Raw genomic sequence first — 25771 nt, 5'->3', positions numbered from 1 at the left:
TCTGGGGACACACAGGAGCCGAGGCAGGAGAGGGAGATGATGGTTCCTGGACAGCTCCTTGCTCTGCAGGCAGATTGAGGTCCACAAATTTCCCTCACAGTCCAGATGTCTGGACTCACAGTCCAGTCTCCTCTGGAAGAGCCTTAGTCTCTCCCACACCTGGCAGTTTGGCCAAGACTATGAAAGGACCTCTGGAAGGACAGGGCTGGCAGAACACCTCAGATCCCTTCCTGGGATTTTTGCTTGATTTAAGCACCAAGGACTCACTACTCCCCCTCATTCCTCATGCATTCCTGGCTACAAGGTATAGCTGGGACCAGGACATCCCCCAAAAGCCACACCTTGAGGAACTCCACATCCTCATTTCAGCACAGCAGCGCTCTGAGGAGATGGGCACCAGGCTTTGGCCAAAGCCTTCAGCCTTTTTTCTGTAGTTGTGACACTTTTTGGTCCCTCACTGCTGAGAACAGCGTTTGTGACACACTAATGGGAGCACAGCAGTGCTCCTGCAGCAAGGCTTTGATTTAGGAAGCAGAGCTGCTCAGCCCACTCTGCTCTTGCTGATGTAGTGACCTGGTTTTGTCAAGACTGTTTTTCTCCTTTTGTCTTTGATGTCATTTTGGAAGGCAAGTCATGAGAATTTCATGGAAGCATTGACTCAAAAGTTGGGCTAAAACAAAGCCAATCACAATACCATTATAAATGAATGAGGTGCAATTTCCCCTTAGAGGATTATTACACTATTTAGGGTTCTAACACATTTATTTCCATAGTTTAGTAATCACTTTCATGCCTCTCATTGAAATATAATCCATTTATATTTTAATGTAACAAGTTACAAGGATTATCAGCTCATAATAAATATCCTCATCCCCTAAAGCATTTAAACAGCCCCTACACTTTCTGAAGAAGATCTTACTTAATGAGCAGACACCTACAAATGAACAAGGAAACTAATACTGTGTTGTATGGAAACCATCAAACTGCAAAATACATGCTGCTTAAATTACTTTTCTGTGAAATTAAATATTTTTCAGCACACAGATTTTTACTTTGAAATTACTTTCATCATGAGAAGACTTTGGAAGTCTTTGAGACTGCCTTTTGCAATGGGAATTTGTTTACCTTGCAGCCAAATTTGGAATATTACATTCAGCTCATGCATAGGACTATGTCAAATCAACACATCACTCATGAAAATCAAATTAAGGAAAGCTGTCAATAACAGCCAAGAGAAATCCACCCAAAAGAAAACCCTGCCTGACTTGAACTTAGGTCAGCCCTAGTGCTGAAGTGCCCATGAAACCACATCCATCAAAGCCAACTGAAATCCACTCTGTCAGAGAAATGTAAAAATCTCTCGGCCTACTGCCCTGCAGTGAGTCACAGTAGTTTTCTCTTGCAGTTGTCTGGAGATGGGATCGGAGAAAGTAAATATTACCTGTCAAACTAAAGACATTCCTTGCCTATTCACAGAACTGCCCAACATCTTTCTGGAAGAATTCTCTTGTAAGCTTCTGGTGCTCACTGCACTTGCAGCCATAATTCTGAGCTGGAAGGCAGGAGTATGAATTACCCTCTGGAGCCTTCAATCTCTGTGCTCCAACACATAGTTCAACTTCCCAGTTCTGCCAGTGGTGGTTTTCTTCTTTATTTCACATGCTGAAAGCTGAAAGTGTTTTTCTCCATAAGAAAATGTGAAATTAATGGTCTAGGCTGCTTTCATCTTCCAGTTTTGCAGATGTATGTTTTCTTAACCCTTTGCTGTACAGGTCAGGGTCACTTGCAGTTCTGCAGGTTCACCTATCAAGAACTCCATTCACAGAAGCACGCTTGCTTTGGAGAGTTCCAGGAAAACAGAAGTGCTGCAAAATCTCAAAAATCTTTTTAATAGGAATCCATAGATAGCCTGGCCTGAGGGTTATACAGAAAGAGGCTTTTAGCTCTGGCTAGCAAAGAGAATAAGACATGCCTGTTGTGCAGCCTCTGCAAATACAGGCCATTCCTAGGGAAAGGTGAAGGGAGGAGATAATTATGTGTGAAGTTTTTATTGTTCCTAGAAAATCAATCTCATGAGTCTTTTCTTACTTAAGTACCAGTTATCCCAATATCTGCAAGGCAGTGTTTTGTGAGCTGTGTCCAAACAGGAACAAGTTGATGTACAGGATATAAATTTATTTTTTGAAATCTTTTTTTGCAATCCTCTCCAGATTTCACCAAAATGAAGTACTTGGATATCCAGAAGACTTTGCTCAGTTAAGAAGCCCAATGCAAAATCCACAGCTTTGCAGAGAAATTAGCTATTTTTCATGCATGAACTGTACAGATCAGGGTCTATTTCCTCCCAGCTAAATCCCCATGGTCCATCCACACTGTGGAGTTGCAAGCCCATACCTCATTTTAGCTTCTCTGCATGCATGTGCAGGCAGCTCCAGCTCAGGGTCTCCCCACCACATGGGGCTCCAGCAGCTACACTGACTACAAGTGCCTGCCATCATTCACACTCCCTTCTTGTTAGACCAGCTCAACCATTGCAGGGCTGTGTCAGAATGAAAACAGAGGGTGTTTTTATCCTAGATCAGTGTAGAATCTGACATCCTGATGCTCTCCATCTGCAGGACTAACAGGCCCAAAGACAAAGCATTACAGGTCTCTGCCTTCTGTAATCTCCTTATGTATCAGCACCACAAACCTTCTGGCATCCTGGTGAAGTGCACACCAGACCAGGGTCACTGAAAGTGTGAGCAATGAATTAAATCTAATGCTGTTTCTCCACTTCAGGAGCGAACTTTGCAAATCTCCTTAATGCCCAATGAAGCAGTTTTACTGTGGCAAGGAATTTTCCTCTTGTGAACTCCATGTTCAAACAAGCTCCCTGGTGAGGTATGCACAGGCTGGCTTTTAATACAAACACAAAACTTACATTTAACTTATTAGTTGGGGGAGGAATACAGATGAGGGTTGGATGAATCTCATGAGTCATTGTTTCTGTAGGATAAAAAGCAAGCTTGTCTCAAACAAAATAAATTCATTTCTATTGTGTATTGCAGATAGAAGTGCTTAAATAATAGAAAGATTAATAGAAACACTTCAACCAATTGTTCTAGAAAAATGAAAAATAGCTTTTGCATTATGAAAGAATATTCTTTAAATATGGAGAAATAAAGCATTTCAAATGAAACAATGTTTTGGGAGAGGGAGACAAACGCAGATTAGTCATGCTTGGATGTACTTTCCCAAACAATGCACTGCTTAGAGCTAACACTAAGACATGCACATACCCCAAGGCACACATGATAGAACAGGGAATGTATATTAGTTTAATTCCTTTATCATTTGCTCACTGCTGCATTTTCCTGTCTCATGCTAAGCCTTGCCCTGGATAGCACCATATGCATATTCTGCATCCTGACCACTGAACTCATTCCCAGCTGAACCTTGTGCCAAAATGAAGGGACATGCTCTTGAAGTGTGGAGCAGGGCAAAAGTCCAGCACTAACACCATGGAAAAGATAATGGAATGGCATTGTTCAAGTGCAGCACCATCCTCCAGCGGTGTGCAAATTTCAATGAGCCTTTTTTATTACTTTAAGTTTTTAGATGTGGAAGGAAATGATGAGACAGGGAAAAGGTGTACCTGAAGGAAACCCAGAAAAGTCTAAAGCCAGCTGAACAAAGGCAAAAAAGTACTGAAAAGGGGATTTAATGGAATATTCAGAAGAACTGATAAGAAAGGAAAGCATGGGCTACAATGTCTGCAGAACCTGACGACAGCATCAAGCTATGCAAAATTAAGTAAAAGTCCAGGTATCCACTGATTCAAGTTCTCACTAGAAAAAATCCCTAGAAAATCCCTGTGGATGGGTGGTAGTAAATAGCAGATATCGCTGGCAGTGGGTAAAAAAAATTCAAGTTCCAGTCTCTTCCCCCACCTGCCCTCCAGTTCTGACCCTGTGATCTGCCACAGCCAGCAAAGTGAATCTCTTTACCTCTCCAAGGGTACCTGTGCCATAGCTCCAAGGCCAGGTCCAACAACTCCAGGAGCTATCCTGTGCTAACTGCACTAACACTTCCACTTGCACACATTTGCTGTGTGTGTTGGCAATCCCTTCAGCCAGACTGATCTTGCTGTGTGGTGACTTCTCTGGGACAGAGTTCTCCTGTGTGCTCATACAGAGGAGTGCAGCTGGATCCTGCCTTGTTCTTTGGAAATAGCTGCAAGAAGAGCATGCACATGCAAGGCAAGTGGTACCTGGATACTGTACAACGTGCCATATACAGTATTCTATAACATTCACCTTTGTTTTTAGCACAAAAGAAATATGTAGTGTATTCTGGAGAGGAAAATCCATCAACAACAGCAGTTTTATCCAAAAGCTTTTTTTTTGGCTAAAGCAGCTTAAATTTGTAGCAAGTCTCAAAAGCCTAGTTTAAAGCACAATTTTTTTCCTGAGGAAATGTTACAGACAGATTGTGTTTTTCAAAGACTGTTAAGAGCAAATGATGGCTTTATACTGATTTCCCAGTGCTAGGAATGCAAATGAGAAAAAGCAGAGTCAGTTGACATTCTGTTACTGATGGATAAGTCTTACCCACTCAAACCACAGCAGTCCTGGCACAGTTACCTCCAGTACCTCATTTTCTGCATTTCAATTATCATCTGATTCAGGACCAGTCCTTGTTAATTCTCCAAAAGCCAGGATTGCAGGCAAGGGGACTTCCCTTACAATGCAAAGCCTCACCTGCTTTTCACAGGAATCTGAAGCACACTGGCTTCTACAAACATACCAGTTCCTCTTACTGGTCAATCAGCCTGTACATGAATCTCTGAGATGAGCAAACTGCTGAGTTTGAACTGAAGGAAAACTGTCTTGTCACAAATCAAGGAGAAAACACAAAATAAATTACTCTGGTCTGCTTTACTAGTCAATGAGTTCATGAATTATATCCACACACAGATATGATCAACTGGGCTCATGCTTATGTAATCAGCCACATTACTCCATTGCTTCATCTGTAACTGAATAGAACTGCAGCAAATTAGCTCTGGTGCTCTGCAGAATTACCTGCTGAGATTAATTACTTGTTCACTTTTTGAACAAAGTCCATAAAAAGCACACAAAAATCATTTATCCCATCAAATAGCAATTTGGACCATGCAGTTAGAGCACAGCTGAGCTGAGGTAGAAAGTTCTCAAGTCACTCAGCTCTTCTTCCAAATGAATCCCTTGCATAAACTTGATGTAAAGCAAACACAGCATTTTGGCATGGGTAGGTATCCTGAAGAGCTGCATCCATCACATATTCCTGAGGGGATCTCTAACATTTCCTGACCTAAAGGCTCAATGTAGTTTTCTTTTAGGGCTGGAGAAATGAAAGCAGCCTGGATCCCACTGCCGGTGCTACTCAGTGTACTTAAATATTCTTGAGTCCTGTAATATTCTAAAATAAAACTACATTTGACTGCAGAGTTTGAACCACTGTTTGAGCACTGTTCTGAACCTAGTAAGTATCTGACAACACAGAAAAATGCTGCTATTTTGGTGTTGTTAATAACTCCTCCCAAAGGCCCATGACAAATAAATAACTGATACAGGAATTGTCTATAAAACTGGAAATTTTTTCCTCTGAAATCACTGTTTTCATGCGTTAAGTATCAGAGGTGATAGAAAAAACAATTCTAAAAATACATGGGTAGGAAAGCAAAATACCTACCAAGTGTTATAAAAGCCTCATCTTGCCCTACAAAGCTCAACCTTAACTAGGGATCACAAGAGATATCTCACTACAGGCCATATTTGCTTCCATGGAAAGCACTTACTAAGGAAAGGTGAAGAGGGAGAAGTACTAAAAGGAGTGAGTGACTTGCTGCTGTTTGCAGAACTGTAACAGGTTAAAAATAAATGCTAGATAGGAATAAAGGAACTGGCTTAATGATGAGTCAGTCATCACCATATAGAAAGAGGGCATCACAATTCAAATATAAAACCCAAGGCCCCATTTTCACCAAGTAAAACTGAGAGCTGGGTTGGAGCCCCTAAGCATTAAGGCCAGCAGAGGAATTTCTATGAAACACAGGATTTGGTACCTACCCAAGTCTCAGGGATACTGAGCAAAACCTGCAGATGATGAGCTACAGCCATTCCACATTTGAACAGGCAGCTGCACCTAACACAAACAGCCATCAAAATAGTTCCAACACCCAGAGCATCAAAATCACCTGTGGTTTGAATTTTTTGGTGAGGGCGTACTTGACTCTGGAGAAAAAAGCATTGCATAATACAAGTTTGTAAAGGAAACTCTATGCTCTATCATAATGCTTCACATTAAGAATCACCCAACACTTGCTAATTCTGTAGGAATTATTCTAGGAATGGTCTCAAAGTGTGACATGGTTTGAGGGTAAAGTGGGTTCTTCTGTGTTCTCAGTCAGACACAAAACCAGCTACACATCAAAGACTCATTCCCTGAAATGAGCAGCATTCCAGCTGTGAAGCCAAACTTCCAGTTGATCTCTAACATTAGCAGAGCCACATTAATGACTTAAGCATGGTAGGAAAACTGCATCTTGAGGATGAAGAATGCAAAGGTATTAAACATCTCCTCCATGGTGCCTGCAGCATGGGCCCACACCCACAGAGGTGTTTGTTCTTAATCTGTGACTGCTATTACTCTCGCTCATAAATCCTTCTTCAATTACAAACAGTTTTAATTAATAACATACCCCCTGTGCCTATGCCCTGGGCCATTTCCACTTAAACTATTAAACCAGAGTGTCTCATGTGGCAACTAAAAGCAGCAACAGATTTTTTTCCAGGCCTGTGAGCAGTCTGTACTGTGCTCAGAGCACAGCTGCAGGTAAGCAACTGATCACCCCTCCAAACTGGGAATCATCTCAGCAAGAACCATCCAAAGCTGGTAGGACAAAAGGGTTGTGAAGCATGACAGCAAACCTGCACTAAAAAAATCTCCATCCCAGGCATTCAGCCAGCCAGTCACCAAATTAACTGCTCAACTTTCCTAGCTCTTCACCCTGGGCATCATTCCCCACAAAACTTCTGAGTCTGTATCCCTGCCTTTTGAAACAGGACCTCAATTGGCTCTGTCTCATGGTTTCAGAACTAGGACACCAGCACCTAAAAAAGCTGCTTTCTACAGGAATCCACATGCATCTTCTCCATCCCTTTTCTTACTGCCTTAGGTTGAAACAGAGCTCAAGTCCCAAGAGCTTACCTCCATTTCCCCTTTTATTGTTACACAACACTGCTTCTCCTAACAAAGAGAATCAAGCTCTATACCAACAGCTCAGAAATTCAGACACTGGTGTACCTTCAGATAAGAGAATGACTGTGGGGGCCCTGAATCACACAGCAATTTCTTCTTGCAAGACCCATTCAAGTACCTGAGGGCCTCCTCTTACAGGGACACAAGAAGCTCTGCTTTCTGTCACCTTCAAACAAGCAGCTTCTGTATTACTCTTAAACTGACAGTTGAATGGAGCTAATGGAACATTAGAGTGGCAGTTGCTCTTTGGTATTTTTAAAGAAATATTTACACTCCAAGGGTTTGACCATGCCCTGTGAGATGACTCAGAGCCAGTAACAATGCAGGTTTGTACAAGACAAAGTAAATAAATGTGTCCCAGATCTCACATAGCAAAGCTGTCAACCTATGAAAAACTTTAGTTGGAAGTTTAAAATGGAATTAGCTTACTATTTTGTATTATTTACATTCAATATTACAGACCAATGGTTATGCACAATACCTTGAAAAACAGTGGAATAAACATTTCAAAACAAAACATTTGGTGCCTCTGCCGTCATATATCAAGCCATGCTAGCACATTCCAGCCCTCACTCCACCTCCCCAAGTCACTCCTTTGGGCTGGACCCTCTCTACACGTGCCATACCCAAAAGATGGTATTTTGTAATACCACAAAGTATGGCTCAGTTGGTTATTTAAGGGCCCTTTGCTTTCTCATCTCTTACTCACCTGAACTGGTACAACCACAGCCCTGTCTGATGCTCTCAATGCACCCTGTCCAGCTGCCAGGGCTGTCAGAAGCCTCAGCACATTTTGTTGAACTACAGTAGTCACAGCACGCAAACCCCACCAAACTTGCAGTAACACCAAACATTTTATTGTTCACCAACGCACGAGGTGAGAAGAGAATTTCTCAGTGAGCACCACACCCTCCCCTGGCCCATCAGTGATCAGGCAGCACAGCCTGCCCTCTGCCTGAGGGTGAAAATAGCACAGGAGCTTGGGCCTTTGGAGGGCAGGGCTGGTTTTGTGTTTGGCTATTTCTTGGGGTTTTGGTTTTTTTTTAATGTTGAGTGTTATTACTAGGACCTTTCTTACAATGCAAGAAACAAGTAGGCAGTGTTTTGTTTCAAATATACTATAAAGACTGTTTCAAGTTCATATACCTTAATCAGTGATAATTCCTGTTAGCAGCATGATCACCAGCACCACCATTTGCTCTGGACACTTCTTACTCAGTGCTGGCAGTTAATAAGGAGTTTAGTCGGGCATCCCTAAGCACAAACCAAAGCTGCTCACTCACCTGCACAGTCACAGCCTGGGTACCTACCACCAGTGTGTCCTGCAGGCATTTGAAAAAACAGAGATATTAAGTACAGAAGACAAAAACTAATGAAAAGTCACTCATTTCCCACTTCCCAATTCACTGTCTATTCACTCTTGGAAAATGTTCTGGAAATTTTCTGTTAAAATCTGTCTCGAGGTATTTCCTCACAGTGAGACACAACTGCTTGCTTTAGCTAAATTAATTGTCAACCTATGCAAACACAGGATAGACCATTAAGTGAGAGAGAACTGTGAAGTACTGAAAGACTTATGTAGACAGTTTTCCCAGTTGTCTTTTTAAGAACTGTCTCAAATCCATTCCTAGTAGTAAAATTAACAAGCTTATAGCACCACTTTAGAATACCACACTGCTAAAAAGTTTACATCACCAGTCTATAGAAAATAAAAAAATCGAACCAAGAAGAATGCTGATCTCTCCACAACTTTTATCAGTTTAAATGTGGTGGGCTGACCTTGGCTGGGCACCAAATGCCCATCAAAATCCTGGTAACACTCCCCTTTCTAGCTGGATGGGGACAGAAAATGTAACAAAAGGCTCCCGTGTTGAGAAAAGCACAGGGAAGTAATTTACTAATTACAATCATGGGAAAAACAGACCCAGTTTGAGGAAATTAATTTATTACCCATCAAATCAGAACAGGGTGATGTTAAACAAAACCCCCTTCCCCCCAGCACTTCCTTCTTCCCAGGTTCAACTTTACTCCCAAGTTCTCTACCTCCACCCACAATGGCACAGGGGGACAGGGAGTGGGTGCTGCGGTCAGTTCTTCACACAGCTCCTGCCCTCCTTCCTCCCCAGGACAGTCCCTCACAAACTGCTGAGTGTGGGTTCCTCCCACAGGGTGCATCCTCCAGAGTGGCTCCTCACTGCTGCAAGGAGGGAGGGGACACAATGCTCCCCATGGAGCTCCCTGGGCTCCACGGGGACAACCCTTCCCGGGCTGTTTTCATTGCAGCCTTTCCCCGAGAGATTGTTCCCACTCACAAGCACAGGCAGCATCAAACCAGCACCTGGCTCTGTCTGGGCAGACTCAGGCAGTGCCTCTTTTCTCACCAGGAACATTGTGGTGGATCAAAGTATTACCTTCAAAGATCTTCCAATGGATGGATTAATGCTCAGCTCATTACCCCCAGCTGCTGAGACATGCAGTGCCTGAATGTACAGCAGAGGCCAAACTTGTCAGATTTTTTTAACTCAACAGTTATAAGGAATTATTTTCCTGTTATCTCTAGGAAATTAACTTTGTGTCTAGGGATTCTGCTACATGAAATATAAAACAGACACAGCAAAGGACCCAGCTAATAGAGCATAACAGGTGTGTCCCCCTTGTAGTCAACATCTTAGGCTTCTGTAACATTCATTTTTTCTGCAATTCTCTTCTAGCACCAAATAAACATCCTTATTTCATAAGTGTAACTCTTCATTTATTCTCCACTGTGAATAAGTTAAAAAAAAAGCTAAGCTATTGAGTAGGGCTATATATTTGCTTATATTAGCTGTACTCTACACATGGAATATTAAGGACATTATTTAAAAAGTGTTCAGCACATGTTCACTGGATCTCGTATTGCAGGGTAGGTCTTTATTAAAAGGCAATATTTGTTCCACAAGGTACACATCAGACACTGGAGAACAGGAAGCCAATTGCCCATGTACAAACTAACTTTGCACTTCAAGTACTCTGAGAAGATTCTCCAGTTTGCCAGCAGCAGCCTGACAAGGGGGCTCTGGATGAGGAAAGGTAACAGAGCAGAAGCAAAGAGTAAAAACTGATTTGCATTAGTGTGCCATGGTGCATATGCTTGTGCACACCTGGGACTGCGGTAGACAAGACAGGAATGAGGCTTGGGGACATAATTCTCAAGCCACTGGGCACAGATAACCAATTTTTGCCTCATTTATACCTAAGTTTTACACAGACACATGCAGCACCAAAACCACGCCAAGCCCTGTATTAAGCAAAAAACTTCCAAGAAAGGCTAAACGAATACAATAAACTGGAGAATTCAAATTAACAGAATGACCTCAAGCACAGCAGCTTAGCAGCCATCATTAGGGTTAAGAAAGTTTGCTTTGCTGGAACTTTAGGAAAAATGTTTTAGCCAGAGATTAAAAAGCTTGCTAACAACAGCACAACAGTGGAATGAAATTCATGTTATCTTACAGCACAAGAATCTCACTAAGGTTTGACTACAGAAGTTCTACACAAAACCAAGGAAAAAAGAAAATAATCAACATATTGTACCATTTCACAGTGTACAAGTAAGTAGTTATGAAGAGAAGTCAATTTTCCATGTGGTCATTTTTCTGTCCTCTGCTTCAAAAAGAACACCATTTGCAGACAACTACAGCTTGTTTTCCCTTGCTCCTTCCCCTACCAGCCATTACAGCAGCTTATAACTGCTACTGACACTGCTTTTACCATAGGAAATCCAAGTGCACACTTCAGCAAATATCAAGGAGATACATACCTGTCTAAAGACATACAAAAAATATACTATGCCCTTTCCTTTGCATTACCAGGATAAACTGTAGAAAAGGAGAAAGATGAGCAATGTGTAATACCAGTCCTCCCAAAAGGAAATTAAAGATTGAATTTTACACTGCAATAAAAATATATTTGAAAAAAAAAATTGTACTTCACATTAGAAAGACATCACCTGAGTTTCTAAACAATTCTGGATTTGAAATTACTTCTAAATACAGAAATACATTAACTATGCCTATCCCACTGTGTTGGTTTGTGCTGGGATAGAGGTAGTTTTCTTCATAATAGCTACTATGGGGCTATCGTTTGAATTTGTACTGAAAACCAGCACACTTACATGTGCAGCTTTTGTTTTACTTATTAAACCATCTTTATCTTGACCCATGAGTTTTCTCACTTTGCTCTCCTGATTCCCCCACTCATCCCACTGAGGGGTCACAGTGAGTGAGCAGCATGCTGGCTGGAGTTAAATCACAACACATATAAATCAGGAAACTATTCACAGCAAAGTGAAATTCCATCTTTTACACTGTAGCTGCATAGTAAGTAGTGTAGCTTTTTTAAACAGCAGTTTAATTCCTTGAAAATGCTTGCTTCATGCCAATATTATTTTCAGAGCAAGCCAGAAAAATACTAGGCATGGCAAAAGTAGCTACAGGAGTTTTCAAAAGAAAATAATTATTCCACTTTAATTGCAAGTTAAGGCCTCCTCTGCTCAACATAGTAGAAGCTGGCTAAAGAACAACTTCCATCACCATTACAGAAAACACCAGTACACAGTCAAGATGGGCACAAATCTTATTTTAACCACAGCTGAGGCACCAGCCTCCTCTTAGTGCATGTGTATTACACATTTGGAAGAATGCTTTTCCTTCAGCTCACAAAAAATCTGCTTTACAGTCTGTGGACACCAGACACGGAGGATCTTCACTTCAGTCCTGTTTGCCCTCGCGCCACTGCCGCGAGCCCTCGTTCCAGGCCACGTAAACAAAGAGAGCAAGCACCACATGGACAGTGACCACAGCTACTATGGCAGCATAGAAATAGCTGTCCCTGTCAGACATCCCCAAGGAACCTGAGAAAACAAAGAAAGAATATTAGTTATGAGCTAGGAACTCTGACGTGGCAAGTCACAATTCTCCCTACAGACCAAAGTTTCATTTGCTCCTGTATCAAAAGTCTGAGCTCAAAACAATTGACAGGAAACAATTCATTGGGACAGTTAAAGGCCTTGAAACCATTTTTGGAGCAAAGCAACACTGCAGTATTCAATATTTAAGACAAAATAAGCTAGATTTGATGTCAACAGCTTAGAGTTCTACAATATTCACTTTTTCTGATAGTACCTTTCAGCACCAAACAAACCTCAACATGCTTTTTTCCTAAATGTAACTCTCTTTGTGGGGCAATAACATGGGGGAGGGAGGTGGGAGGAAGAAAGGGGAGAATTCTGTAATAATTTGCCACTAAAACAGGAGAAAACAGTAGAAGAACAATTAAATTTAGAAGAGTATTACCTTCTGTATTTAGACTGTAAAACAGTAATGCCCCACCAATTAAGATACATGAATGCACCTCATATAAAATAAGCTTTGAACTATCTAAAGACCAAACACTGAAATATTGTTTCCCTTAATTAATTTAAAAAACCCAACAAAGGCACCCCAAAAGCAAACAAAACCTACACATAACAGCACTCCAAAACCATCACCCTGCACAGGCAATCCTTTCAGTGCCAACAGATCTTGCCATTAACTGACACAGCAAAGTTAAAGCTCAGCTTGCTGCACCTCAAATTAAGAAAAAAAAGCTAAAAAGTATCTTGAAAGTTACTTAACTACCTTTGAGCCTTCATGTACTACATACAGCAGTACACACCAAAGGAGAATCATCTCAGAGCAACTTGGTTACACACTCATAAACTGCTCATAAAGCAGCTGCTTTCTCCCTTCCTCCTCCCCACCTGTGAAGGAGAACTTTCTAGAACTGCAGGAGGTGAGTATTAAAGCCTTGCAGAATCAGGACTACAGCATGGCTGATTGTTCAAACAAACAGCCATAATCTCTCTTCCTTTTTTTTTAATTGAAAGAAAGCTCCAGAAGCAACCACATTCAATATTTGAAATTGCATATAACTTGTTTAAATGCACACGTTTCAAAAACAAAATATAAACCTCAGAAACAACATTATTCTGTCTCAAACACATGCTTAGTTTGCAATACCTGCAGGAAACATAACTCTGATGATTCTGATAGGTCTTCTGCACAGTAGCGTTAAACACCCTTTAGGTAAGGGGAATAATGCACTTCTATGCAATATAAATCATTGTATAATAAACAGCAAATTTTGGATTGCAGACCACAATGCAGGGAAAGATACGTTGACCATTTATATAATTTTCTGTTCTAATTAAGACATTACAGGATCTTTTGTATACATATGGAAACAAATATTCAAAACAGGAAGAACAAAGATGCTATTAGAGGACTGTGCTTCTCCTGTATTTTTGTAATAATAATGTTAATTGGTAGAAACAAAATTACCTTCAAATACATAAGCCTTTGATGAAAAATATAGCCCAACAGGTAATGTAATCATTAGAGCTGTGAAGAATAGAAGTGTTCTTAAAGTTGATGTTAATGAACCCTCATTTCTGAAATAAATAAGAGAAGTTATAGACAAAAGAAAAAACACAATATATATTCCTGAAACAGGATAAGAACTTATTCCAAACAGAAGCTGATTACTTTTCAAGAACTGAGCAAGTGTATTGTTTGGAAGCAATAAAGACTGAAGTATGTATTTGTTGGCTGCAATAAAAATGAGAGTATTCAAAACAATGTAATGATTCTGCCAGTCTAAGCTCACAAAAAAAAAAACCAACCTAAAATTAAAAATTAAATCTTTAGACTTTTTCCTGGTACTGTTTTGCAAGCATTATAACATATAGAGGTTATGTTAATATGTTTATCAGTGCATTACTGCATATTTATTAAATATCTAATATTAGTTACACATGCACATGTCATATGACAGTATCCTGCATTAAAACTTGCCAAGTTCCTTTTTTTTGGTAAAGTAACTACAAGTCCAGGAAAATGACAAATCCTACAGGCCAGGATAGAAAGGGAAGTACACTGAATGAATTTAACAGCTTACTACTCCAAGTTCCTTTTTATTAGGTCTTCTTCCTCTATTTAAAAATAATTTCTCAGCTTTTAACTAAGAAACTGGACTAAGTGTAGTTACAGTCACAACACAGACCCACTACACCAAAACTTTGCCTTCACAGACCTAAACCTGGAAGACTTTAACAAGGGAGGGCTTATGAAATTTTATGTACTTGGTAGGGTCTCCTTGAACTTGACCTGCTAGAACAGGTGTTGTGTTTACAAAACACCACACGCAGCCTGGCTCTGTGTGTTTCCACCAGTTCTCACTCACTCTGCCTGGCTGACTGCATTATTTTATGATTGAGTAAACATGTAAGCCAGGCAATACCCTTCTGACTTTCAAAGATATGAGTTCTTAGGGTGTTGAAACACAAATATATGTGTTTTTCTTTGAAAAAAGAATTGGAAATAGGGAAAAAATGGTTTTATTCTCTAACAGCTATGTGCAGCCACGCACAGCTTCTACACTGCAGCCAACAGCCCTGCTGGCTCCTCATGTACTGCCATACATTTAAGCAGCTTTAAAAACGAAAAGCATCTGAATTTTTTTCCTTTATCAGCGTTTGCCTGAAGGACTGTCAGGGTGGAGGACAAAACGGCATTCAAAATTTCCCTAGGGAAATTAGAAACCATTCTATCAACACTTACCCACAGAAGAGTAAGATGACCTCCAGCTTAATAGCAAAGTTAAAAACTCCACTGTTGACAAATACTTTCCTTACACTGACATACTCTCATCGCTTCCCTACGCGGCAAAAACAAACATTCGTGTATAAGCTCAGTCGAGCTCGGCACGTTTCCCCACGGCCGGCAGCCGCCACGCTCGGCACTGGGGGTGGCCCGGGGTTACACAGCGTGACCCAGGCCAACCGGGGCCCTCCTCATCCTCATCCTCCCGCTCCGGCTCCTCCGGGCCCGAGCCCCTCTCCCTCCCGCTCCTCCCCGGGGCTGCAGCCCCAGCACGGGCTGATGGAGCCGGGCGCGCTGCCCTCCCCGCGCCCACCGCCGCGCCCTCCCGCCCCCGAGCCCATCTCCCGGCCGCCCCGGGACTCACGGCCTGAACTCGGCCACGGGCACGGCGCTGACGGGACCCGGCCCATACCGCTCCATCGCCACCGCCGCCTCGGCCCGCCGGAAACACCGGCTATGGGCGCGCATGCGCGCGGAGCGCCGCCGCCGTCGCCATAGCAACCACTGGGCTGGCGCGGCCTAGCGGCGGGAGGTGAGTACTGCAGCGGGACCGAGGGATAGAGTGAGGGATGGAGGGACAGAGGGACGGAGAGACTGAGGGATGGAGGGACAGAGAGTGAGGGATGGAAGGACAGAGGGACAGAGAGAGTGAGAAATGGAGGGAAGGAGAAATGGAATGACTGAGGGATGGAAGGAAAGAGGGGTGGAGGGAAGAAAGGACAAGGAGGATGGAGGGAAGAAGGGACAAGACGGATGGAGGGATGGAGAGACTGAGGGATGGAAGGAAAGAGAGACTGAGAGACTGCGGGATGAAGGGAATGAGAAATAAAGGGACAAGAAAAATGGAGGGTTGGAGGGAAGGAGAGATGAATGGCCTGAGAGATGGAGGAAATGAGGAATGAAGGGACAGAGGAATAGAAGGATGCAGGGATGAAAGGACAGAGGGATGGAGGGATGGAAAGATGGAGGGACTGAGGGATGAAGGGACAGAGGGATGGAAAGATGGAGGCACTGAGGGATGGAGGGATGGAAAGATGGAGGGACTGAGGGATGAAGGGACGGAGGGATGGAAAGATGGAGGCACTGAGGGAAGGAGAGACAGAGGGACTGAGGGATGAAGGAACAGAAGGATAGAATGATGGGGGCAAGAGAGATGTGATAATGGAGGGCAGCCTGGGACCTGGACCGCACCAGTGGCTTCAGCTGGGCTTGAGCAAAGTCATCATCTCTACAGGGAAACTGCCCTGAGCAGGCTCACTGCCAGCTTGGAACAGTGGTGCCATCTGTGCTTCTTACAGGTGCTTTCCTTGAGGGATATGGAGAGTGTTTGTGTATGGCAAAACTGCAGTCAGATGTCTTGGGTGAAGGCTGAAGCTTTCCAGGAAATGGCTGTGGTCTCAGAGCAGCAAAACCTGTGGTATTGATGTTTTGATGAACTCATCAGTACAAAACACTTCAAATGAAATAACACAGGGCCAAGGCGTTCTCTGAAAGGGAGGCTGCAAATTGTCTCTATGTCATCCTGTTAGGAGGGAGGCTTGTTCACTTAAAGGTTTTCTGCTCTCCTGCCACTAAATTGAAATTCCTTCTCCAGCCAAAGAAAAACATTCTGATCAAAATCTGAAAGAAACCATCCCCATCATAACTAACAGGTTCTGCAAATGAGAGTCCAAGGACTCCTGCAGAGTTCACTCTCCTCCAGCCTGATTGAGCACTAAGCATTTCCAAGGTTATGCTCTGTTCAAGCTATTCATTCACATTCCTGCTGAAGCTACTCTGCTTAAATACTCACCAAAGGATGGACTTGAACCCAGCTTTCCAACAGATGCCCAGAATGTTACAGTCTCTGCTGTGCAATCAGTCTCATTTGCAGGGGAAATAATTGTTGACACTCAATGAACAGCTTTTGCAGGAAATAAAGCCTTGCAAGCTTCCAAACACTCTGGAAGCTGTTTAATTGATGTTGCCATTTAATTGAATCTCATATACCACAGTAATTACATATTTGCCCCTTTTATGGTAAAATCACGTTGATACCTTGCCACAGCCACACCAAACCTTAACTGTGTGAGTCACTAACTCCGCACGAATCCTTCCTCATCTTTTCCTGCAGGGTGCAGCCTTCCAGCATTCCTGCAGCCCCTGCCCTGCTCCTGGCTGCAGTGCCAAACAGCACATGGCATGGCACAGTGGCCTCTTCCTTCCCCCCTGAGCCACCTTGGCACCCTGCTACCCTGGAAGAGAAGAAATATGGCATGGTTGCTTTCCTTACAATCAGTAAAATGAGGAAATAAGCACTTAGGTTCTGGTAGTTCCTGCTGTGATATTGCCTCTCAGAGTTTACTCAGAGTTTGAGTTTCCTTCACCTGGGCTGGAGGACACTACACGGGCACCAGCAGCTGTAGTGGAAGGCAAGGAGCAGAACTGTCGGCAACGTTGATTTTCTACACTCTGATTACAAATACTGAGGCATTTCATTTTGTTTTCTCCAACATGCATGAGAAAGAAGGTGAATTTTGTTAAAAGCACTTTTTTCCCCCCAGCAATGAACACAGCTCAGCTGGCAGCTCCCTTGTGTTTGTTAAGATGCAGCACAGTTCAAGCTGTTCAGCACTTATGGGGTTGGGTCTGGCTCTTGGGGTCATGCTTTCAGTGTAAAGCAACGAATTTTATGTTCTTTTAAAACAGAAGAGCCCTCCTCATCTTTGAATCCACTGCTGCCTGAGCCAGCAAAGTGACAGCTTGCATGAGGGGGCAGCAGGGGCTGGCATGGACCAGGGAGGGCCTTTGTAGCCCCTACACAGCAAGGAAGGTTTGCTATGTGACTCAAGCTTAAAACTGCCAAAGAGTTCTTCAAAACACCCAATAAAATTTCAGCTAGCCAATCCCAACATTAAACCTAAATGTGGGAACAGATTTTGTTTACTTATAAACAATTAAAGCAATTACAAATCATTTTAGCAAATCAATGAAGTTAATTTAGAGTTGTTAATTTAAGACAGAAAGTTAATTTAAGATAGAAATTGGATTGCTGAAAAATTATGAATGTGGGTACAGAGAACATCTAATCACTAGAGGATGTTCTTTCCACTTTTGGTGGAAAGTTTTTGACTTTCTTGATAGTTTCCCCAGTAGGGAAAGCAATGACATAAGAAAGTTTAATAACAGAACAACAAAACAAGGAAATATAAAAGTGGAATAAGTCTCACATCATATAAACTTACCATAAAGATGCATATCAAGGATTAGGAAATAACAAATAATTTAGACTGAACAGTCCAAGTCATTAACTTTTAATATAAAGTTACTTCATATCTCACCACACTGATGTTTTTATCTCCTTGAATAATAACAATTTTGCTGAATGACTTCCTGCATATTAGCTGCTTTTCTTTTGTGTGCACATAAAGGAAATACAAAACTGTTGGAAAAATTTTACAATTGTGAAAGAAAAAGAAGCCTTTTATTTGCATTTTTGTATTAGCTAAAAGACTTGGAGGATACAAAGTTTTATCTGTTTGCTTCAGATTTTATACATCAGGTATTCTGAAATTTCAGTATGAACAAAGACCTTTCTTACCTTGTGGATTATAGAGCAAATATAAAACTTGTCCTTAAGCAGAAACTGAGCTGCAAGCACAAGAAGCTGCCAGCTGTGGGACTAAATATCTGCTATTCTGTGTCCTCAACATTTGCTAGGAGATGCTTGAAGAACATTGAAAACACAGGCAGCCCCTGCTTTTCTGGGGTCTGTGTCTCAAGGGTGCAGAAGAGGCAGGAAGGTGCCTGTTAAAGCAATACCATCTAGTGGCAGATGCAGAAAGAGAATCCAATCTCCCAACAGGAGCAGAGCTGGAAAGGTGAAAGTTGAAAAGATAATATTTGAAAACAAAACCACTTGCTTGAGAGTATTTTTTTTCATTACTTGTTTCCATGGTAATGTATCAAAAAGGATGATCTACAAATAAATATTTATCTGTTCTGTGAACCTCTACGCCCCAGAAAAGATGTTTCAAGAAAGATGAGATGATGGATTGGCTAACTCTGGAATTCTCCATGATAGTCCAGGTTGAAAGCCCAACAACCACAGAGCATGTTACACAGCTGGCCACCCATCTTCTGTGGGAATAGAACCACAGGACATCAATGCTTGGGTTGGCAAAGAGAGCATTTATCTGGGCATTATGGGGCTGTACTCCCTGTTACTGCACAGCCCAAGATAAGGTAGAACAAAGAGCTCAGACACCCCTATTAGCTAATAGAACTTGGAAGTATCACAGTGTAATTTTCATCTCTCTCTAATATTGCTGTCATTTTGCAACGAAAACATAGAGCTGCCTTCCACATGCATTGTGTAACACCTCTGGCACCTTCAAAAACAGAGTAGGAAAGGCTTCATTCCCACAACTGATACAAGTCAACCAATACTTACCAATTTCAGCTGAAACTCTAGATGCTGAGGGAAACAGATGCTTTTTCTGTAGAGGCAAAAGTAAACAAAGTTTTACAAGCTATATGCAGTTTGACCAGTCTGAGACATTCTATACCCTTGCCCAGACAAATGGTGCTGACTACAAAGTGGGTAAGGTCAAATTTTTTTGCAGGTTTGAAGGAGTACTTTTCCAAAAAGTAGTGTATGTTAGCACAAATGCATGGAAAACTTATTCCCTTCCCAGTGCTATTTGGGCTATAGTTAGCTGCAGAAAATGCAGAAGGTTTTTGTGAGGATGGGGGTGGTGTTTATAAGGGTGGTGTTTCTGATGGCCTCATCCTCAACCAGTGATGGGTTCATTTTGTTGCCAGGTGACATTGACTTTGTCTGACAAAGGGGAGGCTTCTGGTGTCTTCTCAACCTCCACCAAAGCCTTGCCACAAAACCCAATACAGTACAGAATTATTTAAACTCCAATACAGTCACCATTAAACAATTTAAAAAGTCATGACAATTAGCTTTGACATTAGCAGGAATATCCAATACATGAAAGGAAACTCACAGCCTAAAGGAGACCACAACAAAGCTCTTGAAACAGAAGAAATCTTAGTATTGATAAGGCATGACAGAAGTTTCAGTGGGGTCTTTAACTAATGGATTCTAGTTAAAGATCCCCACTATGGGTCTTTAACTAATGGATTCTTTACATTGCATGGCCACAGTTTCTGTTTTTGAGCTCCCTACACATGACCTCATTCCACTAGTTCATGGGCTGTTTTCATTGCACCCTTTCCCTGAGGGATTGTTCCCATCTAAGCGCAAAAACATCAAACCAGCACCTGGCTCTGGCTATGCAGGAACTCAGGTGTGCCTCTTTTCTCACCAGGAATGCTGTTATGGATCAAAGCATTCTCTTCAAGGATCTTCCAATGGATGGACTATGGCTCAGCTCATTATCCCCAGCTTCTGGCTATATTTATCCTTTTGCCATAAGTGTAACTCTCTTTGTGGGACAGAAAGAGGGGGTGGGTGGACTGTGGATAATTCTCTAACTTATTTGCCACCATAGCAAGATAGAAGGCTGCAATGACAAATAAATTTAGAGAAATTCTATCTGTTCATTTACTGAAAGTATATTCCTTGATTGCAAGTTGATCACAAGGGCAAAAATGTCACATCTGACTAATTTCAGACTAGATGATTAGATAAAATTTCACATTATTGTTTTAGTTGAGGCAGACCACAAACACTTTCCACCTTAGCCGAAAGGGTCACAAAAGGGAGATTGTTTTCTAGTTTACAACAGAAATTTTGTAAGAAAAAAAAAATCAATGAAGACAGAACATTGGACTGCCCTTAGAGGAAAACCATAAAAACCTGGGGATGCTTCTACTTTTGTATACCAACACAGAAGCACTAAACTGTTCATCTAGGGTTATGTGGTGTCTTCTGCATTTATTCTATGTTTGGTATTTATTTTTCTTTTCTGACTCTCTAAGGAATACTACCTGAACATATATTAGAAAACCAATTAGGGTTGAGGCACAGGCATGAGCTCTACCTGCCACCATGCCCATTCCCCCTTTTTGGCTTGTTCCTGGAGTGGATTTGTCCTGTGGCAGCCAGGGCCCTGCAGGCTCTGAGTGGGGACAGCTGGGCAGCACCAGAACCCAGCAGGAGACAAAGCCCTGTCCTCTTTCTGAGCTCACAGGCACCACTGGAAGCAAGAGAATGGCTAGAGCAAATGCAACTAGGCAATAACCTGGATCAGCAGACCAGGTTTTGGGGTTGGCACATTAACCTCTAGACCAGGGAGGGCTCAGTGCACTGGGAGTAGCAGGGGAAGAGCAATCCCTCAGCCACAGTAGCAGGGGATTGTGTAACAAACATTGAATGCATTCCTCAACTCCACCCATACAAATAAACTGGAAAAGCTGTTGTTCCCTGGACAGATCTAAAGACACATTTTACAGAGTACAGAAACATCCATGGATTTTATGGCTTGCATACTGTCAGCTCATAAAAGGATGCTGTTCAATGCAATGGGAACTGTAATACTTTATGCCTGCTGGCTCAGGGCTGACAGCCCTTTTCCTTCAAAAGATGCCCTCAGCAGCAGAATTGTCCTCAGCAGCAGAATTGCCCTCAGCTGTTCCTTGCTTGCAGGTGAGAAGAAGCACAAAGAAACTTGGGTCTCCAATAAATTCTTCAGTAGGGCCTGGTGTGAAGCATTCCCCTTTGGCTTTCAGATCAATATTTGTGGAGAATAAGAGGGAAAGGGTCCTTTGCAGAGGCAGGGTCACAGCCATGCCCATGTGGCTTTCCTTTTGTTGTAGAGGAAAATTCCTGGCAGTCAGGTTGATCAAGTACTTACATTACCACCTTCCTCAGCACGTGGGGTCAGATGAAAACAGGGTGATGCTGTTTGCAGACAGAAAACAGAAAGTTTTGGTTTAAAAAGAAGATTGATAGATAGGAACACATACATACACATGTACTTTAAACCAGCAATAAGAAAGACAGTGCTTGGGAGTAAATAATACTATAGTGCAACAATTAGTGATACTACTATATGACTGCATTGTGTGGGAGGATTTAAAAACCTGTCATTTCATTGTTGAAACAGCCTTAAAAGTGAAGAATTTCTGATGAGCTTCATAACATCAGTTACATGAAAATTGCTTCCCCTTCCCACTGCTCCTAAAAATCTCTATTTTATTTTCATTGCAGCTGACACAAAAAATAGTCCCTGTTCATCCTGTGTCCTGGAAAGCATTGCAGAGATCCAGCACATTGGGCCATCCACACAACAAAATTTATACTTTTATAAAATTACAGCTTTTCTACCATCCTGTTACATACTAAGCCATCCATCAGTATTACAGCGATGTCATTTGCATTCTACATAAAATGAATGGTAATATGCTTATAGCCATACAGGATACCAGCAGCTTAGGATGTAAGCAAGACTTAATTAATAGAGTAGCTAATTTTTAACTGACACTGTGGCTTCAGTTTTGTTCTTTGCATTTGGCATCTTCACTAACTAATAAAATTCTCCAAGGTCAGCTACAGTGACAGGAGTTATTTTGTTGGATCCAGTACTCACCCAAAAGACATCTGAATCCAGCCAGAGACTTAGTTTGGCTTTCAGGTGAATGAACACTGCTCAAAGGACACTAGGAATATACAGATTTAATTTACTGAGTAGCATGCTTCATATTTTCTCCACCAAGAAGGATGGAGAGCTGCAAGTCAGGCTTTTCTCTTTGCCCAGCTTTCCCATAGGCACAAAGAGGAGAAAGTCACCAGGAGATGCTGCAGAGTGAATCAACAGAGCATCCTCACTCAGGGAAGGCTCTCAGTGAAGAGCTTTGCTTTATCCAAAGCACCCATGGCAGCTTTGCTCTGGGAAAATGGGCAGTGCAGCACATGTCACTGAGCAGCAGTTGCTGTTCAACTATGTAATCAAATATCTATGAGGATGGTTCATTTCTACACGTTAAAAATGCAAATAGAGATCTGTTTTGTCTTTACCCACATGAAGGATATGGGATATGAAAGTCTGCAGCTTTGGAGATTTTCATATCTGAAGACATCAAAAAGATTGGAGAAAGTCACCAGCTCCTCTGCAGACCAAAACTGGTGATCCTCTTCTTAGGCATGTGGAAACCCTGCCTGAAGCTCCTCTGAGACCCCACCAGGGCCACAAGTTACAGCCTTTAAAACTCACATGGGTAAACAGCTGACGCTTTTGAAGGTTTTCAGGACTTAGGCTTATTTTTTTTTCTGATTTTTTGCATAAACTAGCAACAAAGAGACAAAAATCTCAAGCCTGCTACCAAAGACCCCTTGGTGAACATAGGGACAGATAGGGATTCTTGTAGTGGCTCTCTGGCAGGCAGTGAAGGACCCAGCTTCACAGACCCTGGCTGGATGAGATGCAGCCACAGGGAGACATGAAGGGTGCAAAGCCCCCTGTGAGCTGCAGAGACCAGTGTTTCCCAGCCTTTCCTTTTGACAGGGTGGCCCCTCCTTTCAGACTTCTTATTACCTCCAGTCTTTTCAGGAAAGCACATCAGTGCTGCTCTAATTAGTCTGCATGTAGGTACTTGTGTATTGTGAGAAGCTGCTGGAGAACAGAGAGCCTTGGAGGATCTGAAGGTGCAGAAGGTCTGGGCAGGGTTCTACTTCTTTCCATTGTCATGACTTTCCATTACCTCATGTCTCTGCCCCATGACTGCTCTCCCCACACATTTACACATTCCTGTTCTCTGTGTGAAAATGAGAAAACACCACTTTCTCTCTGTCAGGCTTTTCACCATTGCACCAAAGGACTGCATCCCCTTCTTCTCCCTCACCCAGAGCTGAACTGGCTGCTTCAGCAGCAGTGGCAGGCCCACAGTAGTTATCCATTTGGTGCTGTGTGAAAGGTCTCTGCTCAATCATCCCCTCATGGTGAAATTTATAGACAAGTACTAAAGCTGCTAATTAAGCATGTTGGAAAATATATAACACTAAAACCTCTGCTTCAAGACTGCAGCAAATGTCAAACACTGATTACATGGAGGACAGCACATAAGCATGGGAGCATTAGCTCCAGGCCAGGTGACAGATGTTCCTGTTTTACTGGCATCCACCAATGATATGGCAATCACTCTTTAAATAAATAATATTCACATTTCATTGAATCTTGCTGCGTCTTTATTGCCAGAAGATGTTTCATTTGCTGGTCTTCCCTTTGCTTGTTACTGTTTCTGCTGAGTTTAGTAGAAATTTGGCCTTTAATGAAATGTCATGTTAAGACACGTTGACTCTTGAATACAGAGCAGGAAAAGTCTGGTTTTGTGGTCAATTCTTCCTCAGCTTAGAAGGACCTCCCTCAAAATGATTCTTATATATTGGAAAATGGCTAAGTATGATGTAACTGTGATTACCTGTAAACTCAGTTAATGATTAGGGTGTTCTTTCACTGCTGTGGCAAAACTGTGATCTTTCCCCTGGGATCATTAACTAGCAAATACTTGAGAGTCTTGACTTTATGTGCTGACTCTCTCTGCTGCTGATGTGCTTCTGAATATGCATCAGATGGAGCCAGCAGGTTCCCTGTCAGCTGGCCTGGAGCTGGTTTTCCTCTTATTTGAAGGCAATTAGTGTTTGATCATATATTACCACTCATCAGATCCCCAGCAAGCCTGGAGCAGAGCACCTTCACTCACAGTTTGAGATCCCCTGTCCTTTCTCTATGTTAGGCATTCAGAATCTGCATGCTTCTAGGTTTACCTCTTCTGTAAAGGATAATGCATAATGCCACAGGGTCAGCCTTCTTTTTTTACCCTCCTTCATGACACATATGAAGGCTGCAATGCCCCACTCCTTCCCAGAGCAAGGTTGTTCATGTGTTTTCCTCCCACCTGAGGGACTTCATGAGACATGAGCAATGCAGAGCCTCCTGAGGAGCTAGAAAACAAGGCCCTCCTCAGAGAACCTCACCAAAGTCCTTTCTGTGTAATTCAACACAGAAAACCATCCCAGAAACTTGCCCTGTCAGCATCCCAAGCCTTATTAACTGCAGATCCCATCCCATCTGATTAACTGTAGGTCACTACTGCCTGCAGAGAGGTGGCCCAGAAGACAGCAGAGCTCCCTCTCATCCTGAGCTCCCAGAGGCAGGGTAGTGCCTGGCTGCTCTGCTCTCCCAGCCCAGCTGCTGCTCTTCCCTTCCTCCCTGTGAGCAATTCCTCCACTGAGGGGGAACTGCAAGTGTCCTGAGCCTGCTCCCAGCCCTGGGGTTCACAGCACCTTTCACCACAGGGATGAGGATCAGTGAACCAGAGTGAATTGCACCAAATGAGGCTTAAATCGAGGTAAGCCTGAGTTGATTCAGAAGTGCAGAATCATTAAGGTTGAAAGAACCTTCTAAGACCAGCAAGTCCAACCATTAACCCAACACTGCCAGGTCCTTGAGTAAACCATGTCCCCACACACCACATCTGCAGGTTTTTTAACTTCCAGGCATGGTGATTCCATTTCTTTCCTGGCCAGCCTCTTCCAATGTATGATCACCCTTTCACTGAAGAAATTTAATCAGGTTAAGCTCGAGAAGGCACCCGATGAAAAGTGGATGCTGCTAAGAGCCTGGTGTCCAGTGCCATTGCAAAGAGGAGTCACCTCTGCCTGCCCAAAGCACCAAATCCTTTTTGCACTGACCAGGCTCAGTCCCTGCTGGTCCAGGACTTCTCCGGAGCTGCCCTCAGCCCTGCTGGGGAGCGGTGGGACAGACGGCACAGGCTGGGGGTCCTGCATCCCCGGCATGTCCCTGCTGGGATCAGCCCATTTCCCGGGATCCTGCCCGGGAATGCCCGGCTCCGGCTGC

At 42.7% G+C, this 25771-nt stretch overlaps 1 protein-coding gene across 1 annotated transcript; it reads right to left on the bottom strand.

Annotated features, from left to right (window-relative positions):
* Window positions 1-10174: 10174 nt before the first annotated feature.
* VMA21 (vacuolar ATPase assembly factor VMA21) lies at window positions 10175-15447 on the bottom strand. The gene is made up of 3 exons (XM_064713280.1): window positions 15328-15447; window positions 13644-13753; window positions 10175-12175 (listed from the first exon to the last, which is right to left on the bottom strand). The coding sequence occupies exons 1-3, from the start codon at window positions 15429-15431 to the stop codon at window positions 12033-12035; spliced, it is 357 nt and encodes a 118-aa protein (XP_064569350.1). The 5' UTR covers window positions 15432-15447; the 3' UTR covers window positions 10175-12032.
* Between the last annotated feature and the right edge of the window lie 10324 nt (window positions 15448-25771).

The sequence above is a fragment of the Zonotrichia leucophrys genome, chromosome 4A (assembly GCF_028769735.1).
Source record: "Zonotrichia leucophrys gambelii isolate GWCS_2022_RI chromosome 4A, RI_Zleu_2.0, whole genome shotgun sequence".
In the NCBI taxonomy this organism is placed as follows: Eukaryota; Metazoa; Chordata; class Aves; order Passeriformes; family Passerellidae; genus Zonotrichia; species Zonotrichia leucophrys.
This window is presented reverse-complemented; position numbering and strand designations above follow the sequence as displayed.